Below are 15,126 nucleotides of genomic sequence, written 5' to 3'. Positions count from 1 at the left end.
TGTGGTTGTAAAGTGATCCCTCCTACTCTCGGGTTGCCTGTGTACGAGAGAGGGAGTGATCCAAGCAGGAAGGAAGGCAAGGCATTGAATGCTAACAAGGAGAGTTAATGCTCAAGCACTGCTAAAAGGTGTGGGGGGGTTTTTAACATCAAGCAATGGAGAAGTACAATTAACCTGGTATGTGCCAGATCACAATTTACGCTGATCGTCATCATCATCATCGGCACAACCATCTTCATCTTTCCCGTTGAATGAAATGTATCAAGCTTGCATGGGATCCGGATACTGACAATGGAGATTGAAAATATCGTGGCCAACACTGTGCTGCTAAAAGCAAGAGAAGGTAAGCAACAACATGCAAAATACGGGGGGGATTGAGACATCCAAACCACAACAAAGGCTCAATTCTGCCATTCTTGGATTGTACATTCTACGCAGTGCTTTTCGTCAGTGCTTGCCTCTTAAACAGATACCGACGTCCCCAAGAAACGAATTGCAGTTCGGTGTATATTTGTTCCCGTTAGCTAGCTAGCGAGGAAATATACACAAGATTCCTTTAATACATCAATACAACAATGCGATTGCTTTTCTGTATCACACGATTTGCGTTTAAGGGTATCTAATTCAGATTTGGAATTTATGTACGAATTTCTTGTACACGCTTATGGTAATGTAAATTTCTAGCAACGAAAGCTAACAACAGGTATATTTATTTAGCTGTGTAGCCGTATGCAGTTGTGCATATAGTTAGCTGTCTTGCTAGCAAGCAACATAATCCAATGTTATGTAAAAAAAAAATAATAATCGTACGGCATTGTTTTGTGTGTGGTGTGTAAAGCTACCCATACGTGATACAGTAGCTGGCTTGCTAGCAACATCTATGTTATGGGTTTTTTTTTCTTAAACCACTGTGCACATTTGACGCAGAAATATGAATTCCACTGTAATGCCATACATGGAGAAGCTGACCTGACCTATGTTTTTTGGAGGGGGCATTCAAAGGTTTACATTCAGGCCTCGTAAAGACTGAGCGAGGCAAATTTTCATATGTTATACCTCAGCTTCTTGGTCTTTACCTGGGGAAAGAGGTACAACTGCAGCCCCAGGCTTCTGGTTCGCCGACATTCTAAAGAAATATCACCTGACATGAATGTATGTCCTTTCGGAGACGGGCGGTAAGGAAAAAACAGGCGTTAGGCTTACACTTTGTTAAGGTTTAAGATGCACAATTCAGATGCATCGTTGCCTGCAAGCGGGTGTAACGTACGGCTGGGGGCGCTCTGTTGAGTTCTGCGTCGATCAAAAGCACACTTTGAATTGGATTCCGTTCAGTAATTAATTATGCCGTAACTGGCCAGAGTATGTTGTAGTCACACACGAGTGTCGAAGATGGTCATGCTTCCTTTGCTGGACAGTAAAACATTATCTCCTGAACAGTACTATGCATTAATGACGTGCGCGAGTGTGATCAGTTGGTGAAATTAGTTGAATATGTTTGCCAACATGTCTTGGTAATGTTCGTACGGTTTTCACTTCTCACTGTGGTACATTGCGTGATGATTTTCACTCGCAGTGTTATGGGAAAGGTTGTAAATTTATCTTATTTCGAGATTTGTCACTCAAAGCTATGAGGAAGCATTTGGAGAACGGTCTTGTTATGTTGTCTTGTCCCGCAATTTTGTACTGCAGAAAAATAAAATTAAAACAACCACTTTTCAAGTTCGTATCACTTAAGACACTTTCAAAGCAAACCACGTTTTCTACTATCAATATGCATTTCTTGTTTGTGTGTTTTTTGCTCATTATTGAAAAATATCACTACTGATGTAAAATATTTGTGAATCAAAAATCTTTGTTGCTTTTTTCCTAATTCCCTGGCAATGCATCTTTCTTGAACTCTGTTGTAAAACAAGTAAATGAATGCTTGATGCTTGAATGCTTGAAGTGTTCGACACATGATTTAACTGGAAAACAAACATCATCATAATTGTTTCTGTAGAAACACGATTGCTGAAAAAGCCTAGTGTCTTTTTTCCTGGCTTGAGTTAGGGAAGAAGTAAGCACTTCTTCTTTCAAGAAATTCAGAAGTGATTTTTAAGGTTCTTCATGTAGTGCACCTAGAGAGTGTCAGGTATTTGCACCTACAGTGTTATCCCTGCCAGAGTTCTGTAGTTACCAGTGATAAAGCCAGGACTGCAGTATTCAGTGACCCCTGGTGAAGGTAGCCTAGATTTAATATTTATTGTGGCTCTTAAAATATTGTTACATAATGCTGGAAAAATACAGCACATAGATATGATTGCAGAAGTTATTACTACAAATGTTACTTAATAAAATAAAAGGATAATCCACTATTGATGACATTGATAATAGGACTCCACTGATAACATTGTTGTTAGTCAAATAGAGGAACCCCTGAAAGCTGTATAAAAACTCTGAGTTCATACTACAGACCCACGCTTGTCTTGTAAAAGGGAATAATGGGAAACACACTTCCTTCACTGGTCTGGATTCAGTTCCTCAGTCTTGGTGTAGGCATTGGCAAACATTCAACATGATGTAGATGTACTCTACTGTACATGAAAGTTAAGGCACTGATATTGGTTTAACATCAGTTATGTTTAATGTATACCTTTGTGAAAGACATTTGAAAAACTCATCAAACAAATATAATTTGCAGATATTGCACACATTGTGTCCTTTATGTAATGAACCACTTAAACAGAAATGTAATATAAAGGTATTACAAGACAAATTACCTTTGAAGTTCATTGAGTTTTGGTCATAAAGTGACACGACTTTGATTGTGAAGTCAGCATATTCAACTCTCTACTCTATGTTCCTTGTAGTCTCGGTGCAGCTTGAGTTGCACGTGTGTGTGTGTGTGCACCTCTGATGCCACTACACAGGAAAGGATGCAGGCAGGGCGTGTTGCTTTCAGGAGGTGGTGATGAGAATTGAAAGCGGCGGTTGGAGGGGAAGTGGTTTCTCTACAGTTGAGATGTTTACCACTTTGAGATGAGTCCTGGGCGGGGCACGCTTTCGCACTCTGCCCGGGTGCCTCTTAAACCCCCTGTGTCTGAACAGCACTTTCCCAGAATGCTCCGGGAGCAGTCGCTGCTCTGCTCATCTCGGGTCGAGAGGGAGTGGGCTGCAAACTGTTGTAATGCATGAAAATGTGAGAGATTTGTTGTTTGCACCAACACGAAAATCACTCCGCTGTTAGTTATCATTTAAAGCCCCCTTATCAATTAAGGCAACACCCTTCTCAAATCACAAATTTCCAAATAATCAAGGATCGGTATTAAAGTACATAGAGGGTATGTGGTGAATACCCTCTATGTACCATTTCATTCTACATTATGTGTCACCTTTCCCGGTATAGTTTTTTTTTTTGTGAGCTAGACTGTCAAGCAAGCTCAAAGAGAAGAGTTGCTCAATTGGAATCACATGACTCATGATGAGAGGAGGTGCATTTGGTTCCTCTAATGTAAACTGTTATTGTGAATACCTTCCTCAGATAAACAAATCCAACAGAGAGAGCCCTCCGGTGTGCTCTCCGAACCCCAGAGGAATGTCTGATCACGAATCCTTTTAATGTCCAAAAGAAGGTGGCGACCCGTGGACTCCTAGATTGTGCCCCTGTCTGTTTATTTATGGTCTGTCTTAAAGCCAGTGACATATGGGTGCCGGAATGGCACAACTCCGGTATCATTGAATAGATGACACCAGGCATGCCTGGATGCCCTGGCATGAATAAAGCACGCTGGCATGCAAAACACGTCTAATCTGTATCCTCTGAAAGTCTGCATTGTGCTCTGGCCGCTGTCCTTCGCTTGACCTTTCGCACGGAATGGCACTGTGTTGTGTGTTTGCTTTGCATGTGTCTTTACATCACTTTTTCCATGGTCATTTATATAGTCTGATAATTACTGAAGTAAGTCAAGTTAATCATTTTGATCAGGGGTGTTCCTGAAAACGGAACCTTAAAGTATTTATAGTTGACATTTGATATTTACATCTGATCAGAGGCTGATTCATTGTAGATTGATTGTATGTTCTCCAGAAGTCAATGACAGGTAGTAGTTAGTTGGCTGTATCAATCACGCATTAAGACAGTGGCCCAGGGACAGTAGCCCAACCAATTCCCCTGCTTGTTATTTCCCAGAGTCCTGTATAAATACAGTACATTAAGTCACCCTCATTAAAACTTTGCACACAGTCCTCAATAAGCATGCGTGCAAAGTTTTAATGAGCACTATTTGTATAGGGGACTGGACCCGCATGGGTTGTAACTGGTGCATAATTCTAGGAAGTTGCATGATGCTGAGCAAGATCTCGTGGGAAATGCAGTTTCCCAGTGTGTGTGCAAAGTATTGAAAGCTGTTGATTTTAGGGAAATCGCTGTGGACTGTAGCTTATCCCCCATGGCAGATGCGCAGCATATATGCCACTGAATATCTCCCATCAGCGCTTCCTTTGCTGAAAAATGACCCAAAGAATGAACTACTGTCATTGTAGTGCTAAATCACCCTCGTGCCTTTGTATTTCATCCCACCTTGATCTGTATTTTATGAAATCACAAGGTCAAGAAACTGACCTAACAGCAAACACACTTGCACCTGGCACTTTTGGCATTGGTTCTTATTTCCCCGATAACTGACATGCCTTTTCGTCATTCCAAAAAATAAAATGGCCTAAGTGCGTACTAACTAAATACGCAAATTAAAATGAGCATCTGTGAAATGACTTGGTTTGCATTCACCATGTGTCAGTGAGAGGAAGTGAAGTGCAGTACTGCATAGCACCGGGGTGTTTCAGCATCCATAAAACACATTACTTTTCCACAACATCCATGCATGATGTGGCCAGGTTTTAATATCATACTATCAACCGGCAGTTGGTGCTTGATAGATAATGCGTACATCCTATTGGTGTTGCACAATGCTTGGCCTATTAGTTTGCTTATTTAACAAATAAATATCATAGATAATTTTGTGACTTCCCAATATGGCAGTATGAAGAGCAGCCAAACACATGGCTTGCTGTTGGAATCCTTCAAAACCAAATAGACCTTTTAGTACAACATAAAAAACAACTGATTGCCTCTACAGGTTTTGTTTGATTTATATTTCACACTGAAACCAAAACCAGTGAAAGTTAAAAGACAGGAAAAAAATGGAATGGAAAATGAAAAAAAAACTGGTGGTGCTCCATTTGTGCAACCAGTGATATTAAAACAATGTCAAACAAACAGTACATCTGCTTATCTTCTCTAATATTAGAGGACATTTGTCAGAAGACAGTTAATCTGTGGTACATTGTAAACTGTATATTCTAGTTAGACTAATAATGAAATAATAGGCATTTATTGTAATGTGTATATAAATGGATAGTTTTATAAGCAGAAAGAGAATTATGCCCGTGGTAGTGACTCTACCCCTGAATGAAAACACACAAGGATAATTGGTAAAGCTAATGTAGTGGACTCACAGCTGTTTACATGGAACGTTCTCCCTTTGTATTTTTAGACTGAGAGTCCTGTCTCCAGTACTCCTTTGTTCAACAGTTTAAACAAGAATGGGTGCTCCACTGCCAGACATACTTATGCAGAGAGAAATAAGTTATTAGGAATTTGAAAACAAAGAACTGGTACAGCAAGTACTCGGATGGTTACAGCAACATGTAGAAAGTTGCGCAAGGGTATAACACTGGGCTCTATAGGGTGAATTCCTTCCGATACATTCCTTTCAGCCCCATTTATCGTCCGAAAACATACTGATCTTCTGCGGTCAGTTCCAGCTCCAATGTACCCTTGTACAAGCAGGTCAGTTTCAGTCCATGAACTGATGGCTGAGTCCTGGAAAAACATCCCCTTTTATTCTGAATTCATCCCAACTCTGACCTCATCTCATAGTGTTGTACAATGAATGCAATTGAGGGGAAGCCTGTTTTGGTCACGTGCCAGCTTATTGAATCATTGCTTGCTGAGGCTGATCATATGGAGCATTATGCATTTCTACATCAAAGATGTGAATGGCATGCTTGAAGAAATGTACTTTCACTGCAGGAAGTGAACTTGTCATTTCCATTATGCAGGAGCCTTTGTATGGTAGACATTAACTCAAGTTCTGGAGCCCAGCCCCAGATACTCTGCTAATTATGTGTAATGCTAATCCAGTGTAATTTTCATTGTTAAATCCTGATGTAATAATCAATGCCCAGGTATACACCAGTGTTGTAAGATACAGTTAAACCAGCACACCACCGAAGAGCTCACAGCAAATCTTCTCCAAAAGACCTAATGCTGTGTCCTCTTTCAGGTACGATTCTGTGTTCTAAATCTCTGTATTCCCATATGACACTAGACCAAATATTGTTCATTCTGGCTAGGATTAATAATTACTTATTGCATAAAATTAACTCCCATTGTTGGCTTTTTGGTGTGCTTTGTGATTCCTAGCCTATGCCTTTTGAAAATCCTTGTATCCTATGTGGGTTTCAAGGTGCATGCTGCTTAGTGAGATGGACTTGTTAAGAGAGGTCCAGGAAGCCATTAAAGCAGAATGGAATTTCAGGCTTTAGAATGAACCTAAGATGTGGTTGGAGAAGGTCAAGTCAAAGCCCCTCTTCTCTCTATATCTTCTCATTTCAATCTCATGGGCACAAACACAGCACACGTTGACCTTGACCTGCACATGCACTGGTGATCCTTTGCGTTGTTTCAGAGATGAGAAGGCCTGCTTTGAAGTTGCCATAATGACACATGTTTAAAATGTTGATGGTTCTGCTATGACATTAAAGAAGAGCCATGCATCTGTTTGTCTGATCTTTCCTGTTATATAAAGAAGTATGATATATAATGGCAAACGTATGGAAACGGGAAACCACAGATATCCTGTGGTGTGTTTTATGTACCGAACATGTTGACAGTTCTGAGTTAAATTTATGCGCCTGATATGGCTCTCAGATGTTAATCAGACAGTACAGGAAGGGAAGGCTTTTTATCATATGACCTCTGATATTATATGAATTCTGAGGAAAAAAAAATCTGTGCAGAGTCCAAAGTGCTTTTTCATGAATTGTTTATGGTGTGTGAGGGTGTCACAGATTTCTGGATGGGAAATAGGATGTACCCTTCAAAAAGCCCTCTTGGCATAATTGCCTGGGTGGAAGTAAAATCGTTTCCCAGCTGCATTTGAGTCTTAGAGGATGCAGGTCCTCATTGTTTAATGAACTGAAACGGCACTTATGCCTTGATGAGGGCGTGTTGGGAGCCTCCTTTGATGGTCTGAGAATGGAGGCCCCCTCTTCCTCTTCCTCTCTGCATTCCACTTCCTGCTCTCTCTACAGTCCAGGTGCTCCCACACCTCCTGTCAAATACAGAGGGACAGCTCTGATTTGTGTGCCGGGTTAGGGCTGAGAAAGAGATATGAATGGTGCGGGTCACAAGAAGCCGGGGGAATTTAGAATGGTGCCTGTCTCAGTTACAGTCAGTTTTGTTTTCGTCTGAAAATTCTTGTCTCTCTTGATTACGGGATTACCTCCCACTTGTAGCGTACAAGTCATTAAATAATAGAGAACCTGCTACCTTCAGGTCAGCACATCAGTCCACCTTATGTTCTGTCAGTTAATGGCTCAGACTTTTCAGTATGACTATCATATAATTATTAGTGGTATAGAATGATTGCAGTAATGATAATTATCATTAGTTATTTATTGGATTATTATGATTAGATAAGATTAGGTAGGAGAGCCAAGATTCATTCTGAACAAGTGAGTCTTCACTCTGTGAGACTTAAGGCCTGTATACTAACTGAACTTGGCAGGGTGATGTTGTCCAGACCCTCCTGTTATAGTTGGCTCCAAGGATAACTTGTGGAGAAAATATGTCTGCATTAATCCCAGGACACATGCTACCATGGCATGTATCCATTGTATATTTGAGATGAAATTTTGATAATGTTCAAGGAAATGGAAAGGGCTATAGGAAAGAGCTTCTAACTTAACCACATGTTTATTGTGGAATATGCTGTTTTATAATGAGACAGGCATGCCAGTGTCAGCTGGAATATAGTGGTCCTGGAGAGGGCCTGATCAAGCAGAATCACTGAGTTTCCTCTGTTGTGCATTTTGCTTCTTTAATGTTTGGTTTGACCTGGTTATTCTCCCAAAGGTAGTCACATTCATAGCCCTCTGTGGTGCCATTTTGGGTGTGATGGGTTTGTCTCCCAAATGACACTCTTGTCCCTTGAGAAGCATGACTTACAATCAGGACATGTGATTGTTTTTTTCTGCTTCCCATCATTTTTCAAGGTGAGGGTAGTGTTCCTTGTAACCAAGATAGAGCAATATTGATAAGTAATTCCATGCTTGTGCTTAGTGGAGGTGTACAGTTGCCAGGTGGTAAGGGAAGTGCTTTCTGTGGTGACCATGTTATTGATGTCTACTTTGGTGTACACTCACTCAGCCTGATCACCTGAGTTTGTTCTGTGGAACAATCCAATCAGGTGACTCTGTATTGATCTATGGTCTGGTTTAGGCAGAAGTGAACTTGTTTGCTGCAGAGCAAGAAGCTGCGGTTTATGAGGCACTGAGGGGGATCAGTATGAAGTGTGGCTCACCATAGTCACCTTTCTGGATGAATTTGCACTGTGAAGTACCTTATGGCCCTGCTGCCAGTGTACACCCATATGGGGCTCCTCTGGTACCTTACTGAAGGGGTATGATTTACTCATCGGGTGGGTATAACCCTTTTCCTGGAACTGGAGAAGCCAGCGGGATGAAAAGGCAGACTTCCTCTGGTGACTGAAGAGGAGGTGGTACTGCCCCTCACACGTGTGTTTCTCAGTCCCTTCACATGCGCTGCTTTTTAAAGGCACTTAAGGTTCTGCATTCCTTATTATTTTACAGGAGTCTCTCGACTGCCTTTTCCCAGGGTTTAAGAATAATCCTCCAGTTTTGTCCCACCTTTCATGGCTTTTCATGTTTGTTGATTCCCTCTGTAAAATGTGCAGTGCCATATGGGTGTTGTGACAATCTAGATTGTAAAAATGTGCTATAACAAACAAATATTGATTGATTGATTATTTGTGAAATGCTTTCAGAAGCATTTGAGAGATTAGACTTTTTTTTTTTTTTTTTTTTTTACAAAAACTGTGGTCATTGTGTCATGGCATTTGGACATGGGTGTTGGAGAAATCATGGTATTCTATCCCATCATATACTGCAATTGCCACTGTGTTTGACCAGTGCAAGTTTACTGTAAAATAGGTAATGGCCTAGTATCACTTCAAGAATGATCTCTAGATGGAAAACCTTTTTGCAAGACAAGATTCAAGTTTTTTTATGACATTCAACAAGTGTTAACACTTCTGCCTGTTTCAATCTGGAAAACCCAGAGAGTGTGGCTTCAGTGTAAACTTATGGCTCAATTAGCAGAAGACTGAAGTGGATTTGGACTAGATGCTGCCAGTGTTTTTGAATAGGTGAGGTGGATTTTTTAAATGGATTTGGGGAAAAGTATCAGTGGCTTTGACCACTTGATGAATGTGAATTAATTATCTTAGACTCAAGCATTTCTGGTAAAGTTCCCACTCGCGGTCATCATGATTGGTAACCTCCCCCTTTCCCCCATCATGAATCCTTGAAGTCCTTTTCATTGTATGTAGATAAAAATGAAAGTATTGAACCCAACTCTCCACCCTAGTCATAAAAGTGTTTTTGCACAGACACACACAACAAATGATCAAACACTGAATTCATTGTTTGCCAGATGAAGGGTTTACCTTATTATTGATATGCTGTGAGGAGTGCTCATGATATACACTGTACAGCTGTGTTAGAAAGCAGAAATGTTGGCACTTATTCATTATTATATATATTCATTATTATACATAATAAAGGCTGTTCCCTCTTCTGCTTGCCGTGGTTATGCAGTTTTGATGTGGATCTGCTCCTGCTACAGTACAGTCAATCCCAGAGCTGCTAAGGCTAAACTGACTGAGAATGGTCTCTGAACCAAGTGTGGCTGTTGTTCAGCCGTCATGTACATCAGTGCTGTGTTCCTTTTTATCAGTGGAGAAAACAGAATGACTTTTGAACCAAGCAGTCGTCTTTTCTGGTCTTTCATTCATTTAATGTTGTTCTGATCCTGAAGTGTTCAACAGTTTGCAGATACGCTCTATAACTACATCAGTCTATAACATCAGCTGTTTAGTTTATGAACATGTTTCTTAGCATACATGACTGATGAAATTAAACAAAATGCAAAACCATAAATAGATGTTAAGGTATTGCATTTATTACTTATGGTAGGGCTTGAATAATGCTATTCTCACTCTCACTGGTCCAGGAGTGTTGTCAGGCTTGTCTGGCACTGTTGCTTGTTTAACTTGAATGGTTGAATGGCTTATGTTCTATTGTGATGGAAGCTCTGGATAAGAGCGTCTGCTAAATACATGTAATGTAATGTAATGTATGTAGTTAAAATAATACAATACTTGAGTAAAGATTTTTGCAACATGATTTCAGTCATTTTTTTTGCATTAAATAGGAAAAATAAAAGTAAGTGACGCATTAGCTATCTGACCTTGCCTGAATACCAGGTAATAGCTTGCTCCAACTGATGTCTTTGGAGTTTAGTAGCTGCAAGTTACTGTTAAAAAAGCTCCAATGATGACCAGGAGCCCACAGCAACAAAGCCAATAAATTGGCTTTGTTCTGCTGGGGATTGTTGGGTGGGGTGGTGGAAGAAGTCGCTGATCTCGGAGCGCATCGAAGGATTGCATTCGCTACGCCCCAGAACTCCTGCATGATCGCAGTGGTCATTGCAGTGAGACAAGCATAACATACCCAACCGGCCATTCCAAAGAAAATAAGGCTGCATAAAGGGGAAAAAGTTTTGGTGTTGTTTTGAATTTTGTAAAACCTGAAAGGCACAAAGTTAGGTGGGCAGTGTGAACGGGAGAGAGCATGTGGCGGACATATCTTGGCACTGTTCCACTTTTGTAATGTCTGTGGCGAGGCAAAATAAGAGAACTAGGCCCTATGTCTACAAAGTGTACACCATGCCTAACTGAAGTATGTAGTAAATAGTAGTAGTAGTAAATATGTCTGGATGAGAAGTGAAATCTATACATGCTCGTGTTCCTTATATTGATCATTTATGATCATTGGATCATAATGTCCTTAACTGTATAAATATGTAATGTTCCAGAACAAAAAAAGAACAAAAAACTTTCTTCATGAAAAAACAAACATCTCCACTTTTTTCCATAATAGTTATAATGCAAAAAGATACAAGCTTTTTTCTCTAAAGTCATTTTGTCACCACTTGTTTCGGCTGGTTTCAGTACAACCAGTTCCATCCGGCTTCAAGTGTCGTCAGCATGGAGTGTTAATGAAAGGCATGCTGCTCAGTGCAGAGTTGGGGAGGGTTTAAACCCAGCAGTCAGGATTCCTGAAGTCATCGATCCATTTCATAGCTGACAAAGTCATATTCGGTTAGATTATCATTTCAGTGAACTGAGCAGCGCATCTATCTACAAAAAAGTGTGTGTGAGCGGGGTGCATTCCTGGTTTTCATTAGACTTAAACCAACCCTGCTGGGTTGTGTGTGTGTGTGTGTGTGTGTGTGTGTGTGTGGGTGTAACAGGGTGACAGCAGGGGCCCAGCGCTGGCGTTTATATGGTGGGATTTTATTTCAGAAACCAGTCACAGTTCAAATAAAGGCCAAAAAAAATTGTAGGCCTGTCGGTGCCAAGAGGGTGGTGCTGAAATAAAGCAGAAATAAGACGCAATGTTTTAATGTGCAGAAAAAAACACTGCCAACTGGCCCTTGTGTTGACGAACTGGCTCTCCGAAGACCTTGTGAAAATATGGGTCAATTTGCAAAATATGTCGTCTTCCATGAATTGTCATTACTGGAAGATGCACAAAGAGATCTTTGCAATAGTCCAAGGGATGCGATAGATATATTCTGTATGTTTATAACTGCCATTATTGTGTTGCCTATCATGACCTCTATGACACAACGTTGTGGTTAAGAGAAACATGTAGTAAGCCTTCTGATGAAGAATTGCATAAATAAGTCATACATTTGTATCATTTCTTACATGTTGGATGTGTTTTCTCATCTTTTGGCACCAGTCTGTCCATGTTTGATCTGGGAGGCAAGTTTTCTATGCAACAGAGATGCCTAAAACTTTGTGAAACATGGGAAGGCAAATACGATTACAGAGAAAAGTAAAAAGTTACTCTATAATGGAAAAGGTTCAGATGAGAGTTAATTTGCCATTGTACAGGAGTAGAACATGGACCCAGTGAGAGTGAGGAGCTTAGCTGGCTAGTATGACCTTCAGGCAGGCAGTTGTGGTTGATTAGGGACAGTAAATGAGCCAGTTTGAGACCACATAGATCTTTTCATGTGGTACGTACAGGCTGAGAACAGACAGATAAGCAAATACCCATGGCTGCCATTTTTAAAGGATGTCGCACAAAAAAAAAAAAAATGCAGGATGAAACCCTGATCACCGATCAAACAAAGAAACTTCACATATCTCAAACCTGTTTGGAGGGACCAGCTTCAGCTGCCTGGTTGCATAAAGGAAGAGGATTGTTTACTGGTTAAGGCTAGCAAATAGGACACTTAATCGGTTCACTGATCAGCCAGTAAGAGGACAGTCAGCCACACACACGGGACCACTCCTCTTAAAATGTTGACACTGTGGAATGTTGAACACTGTCAGGTGACACTTTTATTCCGGACCATCTGACGCTGGCAGGTTTACAAAGGCACTCGTTTCGGGCACCGTAATTTTAAAAGGTTTTAGTGACTGCTGGAATGTCGCTGCGTATGACCGATCAGTAATGCCTCTTTGCAGAATTCAGGTTTTCTCATTCGGTGCTTATTCTGTTTTTCCACACAGCATCTTGACTTCAAACACAAAAAATGTGGATGGGACTTCCAAAGCTGGATGTTTGTTTTCCATTGTATGCATTTTTATGAAGGCTTTTTTTGTAAAGATCATAAAATCACCAGATTTTTAAAGCTGGATTCCCAGTGCTAGGTTTATGCACTGATTTTCAAAGGAAAGTTTAGTTAAACTGCAGGTGAGGGTCTGGAGATGTGAAGACAGGCAGTCTATGATGCCATGCTTAAAGTCTGAATGTTTAAAGTCTATGTATAGAAGCGTAATGCTACGCCTCTTATTGATAGTACATATTAGACTTGTGGCTTGCCCCAACCCCCTGGCTAATGAACACAGTGTAAACATAGTTCTCTGTTTGAGGTGTTTTTCATCACCACAAGTACATCAAGCAGTCATTGAAAGACCTTTGATGTTTATCAAATGTTATGGTGATCATTCATTCTCATCCACCTATAACAAACTGCCCCTCGAAACAAAAATCCCAGGGTGACTGTGCGTGTTTATTTTCATGAGCAAAGGAATGCGTTTTTGAACACCGTGGATCTCAAACACCGAGGGCTTCTTCCTCTCATCACGTGGAATGTTGTGCCGTTGCCCGGCAACACGGGAATCGGTTTTGTTGTTGGAAGTCTCGCCTCTGCCTGCGCTCTGATGGGAGACGGCACAAGAGTAATGGCCAGCTTTGGAGCCGCGCAACCTGTGGTGCTTTCTCAGTTACTACAGCGCTGCCTCGATCCCTCATACCAGCAGCATAAACAGTCTTTCTCCCTCCCTCTCTCTCACTCTCTTGCTCTCTCTCTCATTCAGTCTCCCTCTCCCAGTGTTGTGTTGGGACTGTCTCAGCTTGTCTTTCTGTCTCTCCCTTACTCTCTCTCTCTCTCCCCTGCTCCCTGTCCCTGTCTCCCCTGGTCTCTCGCTCTCTCCTTCTCTGTGGGCCTGATGCACAGGCTGCATATACGGTGTCACAGGGCTGATGCACTTTCTGAGGCACACCAGGGAGTAACCTTTACTCCGTTTCCTAGCTTCAAAAGCTATTGATATCAGGCTTTCACAGCCCCACATCCTCAGGAAAGTCGGCATGAAAAAAAAAAAAAAACTCAGGGTCGTTCCGCAGGAGGGGAGATGCCCAAAGCCTCGCTTTCTTCCCTTATTTGGCGAGACGTGGTCCCTCAAACAACAGTATGGTGCCATCGGCTTCGTTTTAATGTCATATTTGGTCTGTGTGGTGGCGGCGAAACTGTGTTTTTTGGATTCGACTGGGAGTTTGGTAGCTGAAGTTTTTCAGAATGTGCAGCAGGCTACATGACTGCTATAGTGGTAGTGGGTAGTCTGCTCAAGCCTGTTTTTCAGGGACTTGTTGGTATTCGAACGAATTGTGCAACAACCACATTTTAGGTGGAGTATTTATTTAGTTATCAGGCAGCAGGCGCGTAGATTATTTCTCATTTCCTCTTTGCATTTATTTGTGTTTATCTTAATGTATATTTAATAGGATGTTATCAGCTGAAATTATGTAACCTCATGTAATGTAGCTAGGTTGTGGACTGAGGTCTGAAGTATGCAATGTATAGAGGCATTTAAAGGCAGAGTGTGGGTGTGCTAGAGCACTAACTCAGCCGACTGAAACCTGTAGGACACCGCTGTTAGACAGATAAAATTGTCACAGTAGTCCTATTATTGCCCTTCCCAGAATTCAGACTTTTTTTTGTCAGCCAAAAGCGAAGTGTCCCAACCAGACTGACAGGGGACGCAGGGGGCGGGAGTGTGGGGGTGGCTGTGCAGATGCTGCAGTTCCTCTAAAGTTAAGAGCCACAAATGCAGCACACTTGGAAGCGGATGATCCTGTAAGATAAGACGTAGCATGTTTTTAGTACTTGTAGCTGTTTTTTTTTTTCCTTTTTTAAGGTCAAAGCCGCACAATTACAAATTCAAACAACACTCTGTGATGCTTACAAATCTCCTCCAGCTGCGGTCTGCTGTCGAGCATGACTCCATAAAGCCACTGAAACGAAACGCTAATACAAATCAGGCCATGAACTTATAAACTTTTAAAATGTGACGTCTTACTGCCCCTAAACTGAAGGAATAATAATCATCTCACATGCCAGTAGTTTTGTTTCTTTTTGTTTTCTCATTGGTGTATGGTTTACAGCTTATTCTGTTGTCTTAATTGAAGATGAAGTTATTTGTGATC

The 15,126-nt window shown here is 41.1% G+C and overlaps 1 protein-coding gene across 1 annotated transcript in view; it reads left to right on the top strand.

Annotated features, from left to right (window-relative positions):
• Window positions 1-71: 71 nt before the first annotated feature.
• Window positions 72-15,126, top strand: part of grk4 (G protein-coupled receptor kinase 4) — a 56,303-nt gene continuing 41,248 nt past the window's right edge. Inside the window, exon 1 of the mRNA XM_036516449.1 lies at window positions 72-343. Within this exon, the coding sequence (XP_036372342.1) occupies window positions 292-343 (52 nt within the window). The 5' untranslated portion in view covers window positions 72-291. The remainder of the gene's footprint in view (window positions 344-15,126) is intronic.

Source organism: Megalops cyprinoides, chromosome 22, assembly GCF_013368585.1.
Source record: "Megalops cyprinoides isolate fMegCyp1 chromosome 22, fMegCyp1.pri, whole genome shotgun sequence".
NCBI lineage: Eukaryota > Metazoa > Chordata > Actinopteri > Elopiformes > Megalopidae > Megalops > Megalops cyprinoides.
Note: the sequence above shows the minus strand (reverse complement) of the source record. Positions and strands in the feature narration are given on the sequence as shown.